This window comes from Cajanus cajan, chromosome 4, assembly GCF_000230855.2.
Source record: "Cajanus cajan strain Asha chromosome 4, NIPB_CcT2T_4, whole genome shotgun sequence".
NCBI lineage: Eukaryota > Viridiplantae > Streptophyta > Magnoliopsida > Fabales > Fabaceae > Cajanus > Cajanus cajan.
Genome location: NC_138520.1, coordinates 13,333,864 through 13,342,835, shown reverse-complemented (window position 1 = coordinate 13,342,835; position 8,972 = coordinate 13,333,864). Strand labels below are relative to the sequence as shown.

The following is an 8,972-nucleotide window of genomic DNA, read 5'->3' as shown; positions in this document are numbered from 1 at the left end:
TATTATAAATTATTTTTTGTCCTCGCTAATTTTTTTTTTCTTCTGAATTCAGATTTAAATTTAAAACATCAAAAATATAAATTAGTAAATAATGTGCATTTGCTAAAACTTCTTCTCGAAATTATTTTCAACATTTCACCTTTCTCAAACACTGAGTTAAAAAATTAAAATATTTAGACAAAAACATAATTGAAAGTGAAATAATAATTTTATAAATAATAATCAATTTTAGTCTTTTTAATTCACTAAAATTGTAAAATTTATCATAATTTAACATTAAATTAATGACATAATTAGAGACAAAAAGAGAGGAGATCTAGAGAAATTATCGTTCATAATTTTTTTAAATATATTAAAATTACTTTAAAGATATATTTTTAACCTCTCTAAAATTTATTAAAATAAAATATTATAATTTGATAAATAAAATTCTATATTAATTTACACTTAAGAAAAGAAAAAAGCAAAATATATAAGATTAGTATATAATATGATAAAAAGAGAGATAAAAATATAAATAATAATAAATTATTTATAATATTAAAATATTAATACACAAATATTATAAAAAAAAAAATCTTGATTCTACTAAAATAAAATTTCTGGATCTATTAATTGTTATTTATTGAATGTGAATTTTAATAATCAATGCATGATGATTTGATTTGAAATAAAAAATTAAAATAACCAAATTCCACATTAGATTTTAACAGAAATGTTTTCCAAGACAAAAATATAAAAGGAGGCATTGGTAATGACAACATTATTTGCGTGTCTTAACTCTGAAGAGTCTAATACGCGACATCACATTAAACAAAGCGTCTAATAATTCCATTGGAAAGAGGAGTAAGAAATGGTTAGAGAGAACCCTATGAAACTTTAACAGAAGACGGTTACAGAAGAGAGCACGATACGATATGACATAATCATCTGAAGCGTTAAATAAACATTAGGGAAGAGAGAGAGAGAGAGAGAGAGAGAGAGAGAGAGGCACATCAGCACATGGATAAACAAACATAAACGATAAAGCACAGGCTAGAGCCTCTCCATTCGTTTTCCAGGCACAAACAAACATCATCGTAACCGTTTCACACTTTCTCAGTGATGGAACACTACACGCTTCCAGCACCACCCTGCACCCAACCCCAACACCAAGACCACATTGCCAATGCCATCATCGCCATCGACGCTCACGCTCCCTATAAATCCACGCTTCAACCTCCCTACTTCAACTTCAACAACATCAACATCGCCATGGACTCTTTCCCCCCTCTCGACCCCTTCTCACTTCCTTATCTCAACAATAACATCCCCTTTGACTCCTCTTTCGACTTCGCCCTCGACACTTCCCTTCCCACTCCCCCTCCTAATCTCTTTTCCCAGGCCCACTCTAGCTTCGACTTCACGGAACTCGAAGCACTGACTGGGCCTGGGACTGGGACTGCTGCTGTCCCGTTTGCGAACGGGACAGCAGCAGCAAAGACGCTTTTTGAGAGGCGGGGGGCGGCGGAGATTCCCGGGCTGGAGACGGTGAGGCGGACGGGGAGGAAGTGGGAGGAGGGGGAAGGCGAGGATGGGAGTAGCGTTGACTTGGATGCTTCGGGGTTGAATTATGAGTCTGATGAGGGGAATGGTGTGAAGGGGAGTGAGAATAATAATGGTGGTGGGGATATCAAGGGGAAGAAGAAGAAGGGTCTTCCTGCTAAGAATCTCATGGCGGAGAGACGCCGCAGGAAGAAGCTCAATGATAGGTTGTACATGCTCAGGTCTGTTGTCCCCAAGATTAGCAAGGTGCGTGTCAAAACAAAACATAATAAATGCTTTTCTTAATCATTGTTCCTTTCTTTCAATCTTCTGTTTTCTATTTTTGTGGGTTTCATTAAGGTGCTGCTTAACTTTTTTTAGTTAAATAATTTGATGTTGTTCTTTTTAGGTGTTTTTTTTTTTGTTTCTTTAACTAAAATGTAAGTTTCATCTCACTAATTCAGATGATAAATATTTGCATTAAATGTTAATTATAATTAGAAAATAGTACTAAAAACACTAATAACTGTTTATAAGTTTTTTTCTTTAAAAATATCATAGATTTGTGCCTTTTTATGGAGTTGCAAAAACTGACATGTATAAATTGATTTTAACTTGCAAATAAAGTTTAATTCATTTTTTTACGTGTTTATGGAGAAATTTGTGTTAAGATGACATTATTCTCTCTCTCTCTCTCTCTTTTTCCGATTATTATTATTATCTCCTGTAATGAGAAATGCCGTTTGGTCACTTATGTTTGGTGGAGACTCTGGTGTGGGGTTTTGTATTCATGACAATTTGAATGAATTTGTAGTTTCAGAGTGCTTTGTTGGTCTGATTGTTGTTGTCATCGACTGGTTTATTAAGGCTAAGACACTTTCTTTGTGTTAGGAACCTGGGAATGGTGCATGCTGATGTTCTTTCATTTGTTTGTAGATGGACAGGGCTTCAATACTTGGGGATGCAATTGACTACTTGAAGGAGTTGCTGCAGCGGATTAATGATCTTCATAATGAACTGGAGTCAACTCCACCTGGCTCGTTGCTGCCACCTTCTACTTCTACAAGCTTTTACCCTTTGACACCCACTCCATCAACCCTTCCTACCCGGGTCAAGGATGAACTATATCCTGGTGCCTTGCCAAGTCCTAAAAACCAAGCTGCAAAGGTATTTTTTGATTGCGAAATTGTTGTTTTTACAAGGTGAAAATTGTATGTTTGCAGACCCTGTGAATTATGTTGCAATTGAAACTTTTGGAAAGATAACTCCTCAAAATAGTTTGAAATTGAATGATGCAGAGACAGAAGATCTGATAAGGATTAGAAATGAATTTTCTTAGTCAAGTAATCCTATCAGTCTGGTCTTAAAAATTAACACCAAGGCCTAAATTTCTCCAAATTTTCTTCGAAAACACAACATTTGTAGGCTTCAAACCCCAAATTTAAAATTAGGAGACTCTAGATCCTTGGAAATTATCTGGCTTCTCCAGAGCAATTCCTTTGGTTGGGCCTTGTTGGCCAGAGCTCAAATATTGTTATGGTCCAAAGGATTATGTGGGCCAAACAGGCAAGCATGCAAAACCGGGTCAATTTACACACAAAATATCATGCTGGTCTGATTTAGGCCAAAATTATTTTGTCAGACAATTATTTCAAGAAAAAATTGTGTTTTTTTAGCTTCCTGATAGAACTTTTGAAAACAGCTATTATTATTTTTCAAAAAGAACTGTTCCAATCTAACTTCTTGGTTCACAAAGAAATCTGCAAGGTCCAAAGGTCAACTGGTTGGGGTGGTCCTAAATTTATACGCATTGTTGGAATGTTCTAAACTGAATCAAACTTGAATCGGCTCTGTCATAACTTGCCTGGTAATTTTGTTTCAAGCATATCAATTGGTCATTGAACTCTAACTAATGCATCCAATATTTGCTAATCTCAGATTTGTATAATTATATAATTATATACTATGAAATGAACTTGTTAGTGATAACTAGTCAGTATGTCTTCATGGCATGCGGTGATGTGGATCCACAAGGTGTATGATGATACTGGTGTTGCAACTGGTATAGTAGGAACTAAGAAAGTGTTGGACAATGCTTCAATTACAGTAATGAAAGCAGAGAAAAATGTACACCTCTTCTCATACCTCCTGCACTCCCTTATTTAATGTCCAGCTGCCACCTGTCATTTTGGCTCGACACTTCTCTCTTTCATCTAACAGACTTCTCTAACACATTTCCACTACTTCTTCCCATCTTGCCTGTCTTCTTTCTCTGGTTAACACAAAGTGGATGCCCAGCAGTTGTATTCCTATCAGAGCCTAAGAAGCAACTTATGATTGCCAACTAGATTGATATATATTTTTATGCTGACAGAATTTAATTGCACGGTGAATTGGTGATTGAGTAGATTGTATTAAATTGACTATAGTGCTTCTGGGATTTATAGGTTGAAGTTAGAGTAAGAGAAGGCAGAGCCGTCAACATTCACATGTTTTGCACCCGCCGACCAGGTCTTTTGCTTTCTACCATGAGGGCTTTGGATAACCTCGGATTGGATGTACAGCAGGCTGTTATTAGCTGTTTTAATGGCTTTGCTTTGGATGTGTTCAAAGCTGAGGTATAATTCTCTCTCCTATACCAATCTATTATTAATAATGTTTTTTATTATCATGCTTGTTATTGATATTTATTTGGGCATTAGTACGTTATGCCAAATAGCATTGATAGATCCATGTAGTCAACCCTAACTAGTGAGAGAAAAGGCTTGGTGGTGTTGATGATTGTAGTTGATGCAACACATTGTGTAGTCAATATTGATTTCTGATGAGAAATGTAGTAATAATTTGTCTTCCAAAATTATGCCGACAATCTTGAGTTTGAGAGCCCCATCCAACTGGTCAAATACATAAAGTGTGTGTTAGATTATAGGGGCCCCAGTTTTAGAATAGACTTTAAACGTTTAGAGATCAACTTAAGTGAAGTCTTATGAGGCTTCTCTTTGTTTGTTCCAAAGTTACTGTTGTTCAAATTTTGAGGTATCATTAACTGTGTACTATCTGAAGTTTTGGCTTTGATATAAAGTCTTTTTCTTGTTTCTTACCAGCAATGCATAGAAGGCCAGGATGTGCTCCCCGAGCAAATTAAAGCTGTGCTATTGGATTCAGCAGGATTCCACCATGGAATGATGTGATTGAAATGATAAACGCTTCCCCCTTATAGAGGAACCAACCGTAGTTGCTGTAGCTTGCAGTTTGTAAATTCATTGCTTCTTGTTCTCCTTTGTAAAGGCCTTCCTCTTTAGGCCCAGATCAAATAGGTTAGCTATATCTGTAGGTTGAGGAGTTAGCTTTGGTATTTTTCTCAATCGTGCTTTTCACAAAAGCCAATTTATGTTGTTAACTTTATTATTAAGCGATGCAATAAATTGTTTATTTCTTATCTTAAGAAAAGAAGTTAATTGAAGTAACTCTGGAAATAAGTTGCAAACCATAGTCTTTCTTATCCTCCCTTCCAAAACTAATTGATGTAAAACAGAGAAACAAAATTGTAATTTTAAACAAGCTCTTAAGCGTTAAAATTGTCAGACAACTTTATCTATTTTTGAAGTTCTTATTTTAAAATTTAACCTTAGCGTAACTGTTAGGTTTATAAAAAATTTTGGCAAACCATAACTTAATCTTTGCCTATAAAGTAGATAAAAACCTAAAGGATAAATAACAATAGGTTGTTGACTTGGGTGAATGTCCTAACAAAGATATATTTTTTTTAATAAGTTCAAATAAAGTTCAGAAGAAAAATAGAAAGAAAATAAGCTCATTAAAATAAATCTCTAAATGGGCATTAAAATAAAAAAAATAAAGAATTAAAAAGGCTTCTAAACAGTATCATAACTCATAAATTCAAGATTTTATGATTTGTGTAATCACTTTTCACATCTTTTCGTTTGTTCACTTGCAATTATTCGTCTGGATATTAGATTACATAGCCTCAAACCCAACTCAATCACCGATAATAAAAACCTTGCACAATCTAAAATTTTATTTTTAATCTATTATTTTCTATTTTAGTTTTAATTTTTATTAATATTATTTTAGAACTTAAAGAATATATAATATGAAAGTTATGCTTTTTTTTTTTCAATGTTATTTTGATTTTTATAACTATTTTTGGTTGAGAATTTAAATTATAACTATTTTACCTTGATAACGTAATTTTACCCAACTCATGTTTTCTGTGGTTAGTCTAAGTGTATGTTTGGATTTCTGTTTGAGAAGCTTCAAACGGACAATCTCGATTTCCAAAGCACAAAACGGAGAAATAACTATATTGATGGATTAGAAAAAACGTGAGTTATGTTTAACTTAACGTTTTTCCAAACACACCTTAAGTTGGATTAGCTTAAAAATTAGTGACAAATTCAACTTGAATAAATTTATTTGATTTGAATTTAGGATAACAATTAAATTTATTTGAATTTGGATAACAATTAAATTTATTTGAATTTGGATAACAATGTGTGAGGTATAGACAAGGTATTATAGTACTCACCCTCCTACTTGTTTTTGAAAAAAATGTCCATGCGCATACTCTGTCTCATATTCATGTGTGTGACAATATTAATTTCCATCCCCATATCATTAGGTACTTGTGCACTTGTACTTTACTTGAACTTTCTTGAGTGCAGACTTGTGACAAAAACTAGTTTTAGGAGAAATTTATATTTAATATTTAGGTTAATATGATTTATTAAATTGTTTTATTTTCTTATCAATTATAATATTATTGATCAAAATTTTATAATTTATGATTTCTAACATTTTACTAGCAATATATAAAAGACAAATTTATTCGATCTATCCATTGAAATATTAGATATTATATTTTTTTTTGAATAATTTAATTCCAAAAAAATATGTGAATAAATAACAATACTAATAAGTATTATTAATTATAATTTATTATTTTTAGTGAAATATAACTTATTTTTTAAATTTAATTTATATACAACGTTAGTGTAAAACTTATTTACACTAACTATATATATATATATATATAATTCGATTATTTTATTACATCATCCTATTCTTTAATAATATGATGTTGAGATGTGGTGAATTCTTACTAAGATGAAGCGCATATATAATTCATAGATGATGTTGGTATATATGAAGCGCATATAATATGAAGATGTCTTATTATAAGATATATGAAATGATTAAATAATAACTTTTAAATAATAAATAAAATAATTAATAGATGAAATTAAAGTTTAATTTTAAACAATTCTCCTTTGAAATCATTATTACAGTCTCTTATGAAATCACCCACCCTTTAACTGACTGATCTTGAGAACTTGGAAACTATAATTTGTCTTGATTTATGCAGAAAATACAAGCTGAGGTGGGAGTTGGAAAGTATTGGAAGCAAATAGCACATATCAAGTAGATTAGGATTGGTGAAGCAGAGGATCTGAAAAAAGAGTGAGTGTTTGTCAAAGAGGAAGAAGAATATGAAGAAGTGGAAAGCTTTCACAACCCTGATACTGTAGAGAAACTAATGTCAATAATATTCATGAGCTCAACATTTTAAAAGACTTCCATCTTAGGTAAGGCCAATTCATTTTCCTTTTTGCTGTTCTACGTTTAGTGAAAACGTTTACAAAGAATGAAGGAAAATCACATTTTATGTTGACTTTAAAAGTATTCTTTGTGTCATTGTGTGTGGTCTAATTTAGTACTTTTGAATTTTGAAAGAGCTTGGAGTGGACAGAAATGTTATTGAAATGAGTTACTTTGTATTTCAACATAATGCAAAATTTTGTCTATGCATTTATGTGTCTCTCCAATAAGCTGTGTTTGAACAAGTTAGCTTATTAACAATACATTATCACTTGTTTTATTCAGCAATCTTGTATTTTCTTTTTTATTTGCAAATTATGACATTGATGTTCAGGCTTTGAGAATGTATCTGAACAAGTTTTGCTAAATTAAAGTGCATACTCTGGTATGATTGGTTGGTATTAACCGTGCCACGAGAACACTCATCAATTTAGTCTCAAAATTAACTAAATTTTATGTAATCAAGGGCCATAGCACCATTTACATTTTATATGCATAGAGTTGCATGATGGAATCAGCTCTTCAGCCATTGCTTGAATGAGACATTTGTCACATGACTCACATTGCATTTTTTGCATTGTTATTATAACAATAAAAAACGACTTACATAGTTTGTGATTGTAAACACCAATTTTGTTTCATTAATCTTCCCACTAATTTCTTTTTCAAAGTTTTCAAGTCAATGATTCAATAATAAAAATATTTTACAAACCAGATTTAAATTCTAATAATATATAAAAGAAAGAATCAAAAAGACAAAAAAATAGGAAAACCAAATCTTTCTTTGTATCAACAAATATATGTTTTGTAGTCAGTATGACTTTTTTCCTAATCTTTTACGGTTTCTATGTTAGTATAAAAATCTAGCTTTGGTGCCATGCATAAAGTAATTCTTGGAACTGCAAACTAAGCAAACTGTCATTTTTTGGCAGCATGCTTTGGCCTTATATACATTTCTTCTATAAAGGGGAGAAAGAAAAAAAGGAAAAGGGGACCCTCAGTTCTTTCTTCTTACCACTTCTTGAGTGAAGAATAATGAGTATATTGAACTCTCCATGAGCCCAATAGTGCAACACTGAACTGACATTGGAGCTGCTTGTTTCTTTTGCCATCTCACTCTAATAGGGGTGAACATAAAACTAAGACCCGAACCGAACCTGAAAAACTCGATAAAAAATATTACTTTTGGGTGGGTTTTATGGGTAAATTGAGTTAAAATTTTGATTTTATACGAGTTATATTGGACGGGTTCGATTTTGAATTTTTAAACCCGCTAAAAACCGAACTCAACTGAAAATGAGATAAGTTTAAATTTGTATTACTTTTGTATAACTAAGCAACAATGGTCCAAACTCAAAAATCTTTATTTCAAGTATAATATAGCCTCCAATTTGTAACTTATTATTTTTTCTTTTTCTCATAACCCAGATGTTTCTTTTGTCTTCTCCTTCCTTATTCAACTTCTCAACACACTAGTCCATTTTTAGAGTTTTCTTTTTGCTTCTTTCTTTGTCTTTCTTTTCCATCTTCCTATGTCCATTTTGAGTACATCTTGTGCGGTTGTGATTTCTTATGGGTTTTGTAATCTAACTTTAGATTTCTTTTGCATGTAATAACTATGAATTTTGTTATCTTTTGTTTTTACTTCTTTAGTTTATGAATGTTTCATCTACCAATCTACTTATACCATCTATTGTCACCTTCATTTTATTTTTGTACACTGTTTTAAAAATATTTTTTTACTATTTTAAGCTTCACCTTCGTTAAGATAACTTAGTCTACAGAAAACCTTAAACCCAATTGTACCCACCCACTCAAATCCGAATCCG

General features: G+C 32.0%; 1 protein-coding gene across 1 annotated transcript; it reads left to right on the top strand.

The window, feature by feature from the left end:
- The first annotated feature begins 820 nt into the window (after window positions 1-820).
- Window positions 821-4,963, top strand: LOC109802597 (transcription factor ICE1). Its single transcript, XM_083072276.1, has 4 exons — window positions 821-1,791; window positions 2,461-2,691; window positions 3,972-4,142; window positions 4,629-4,963. Exons 1-4 carry the CDS (start codon window positions 1,105-1,107, stop codon window positions 4,713-4,715), a joined length of 1,176 nt encoding a protein of 391 aa, XP_082928402.1. The 5' UTR covers window positions 821-1,104; the 3' UTR covers window positions 4,716-4,963.
- The last annotated feature ends 4,009 nt before the right edge of the window (window positions 4,964-8,972 follow it).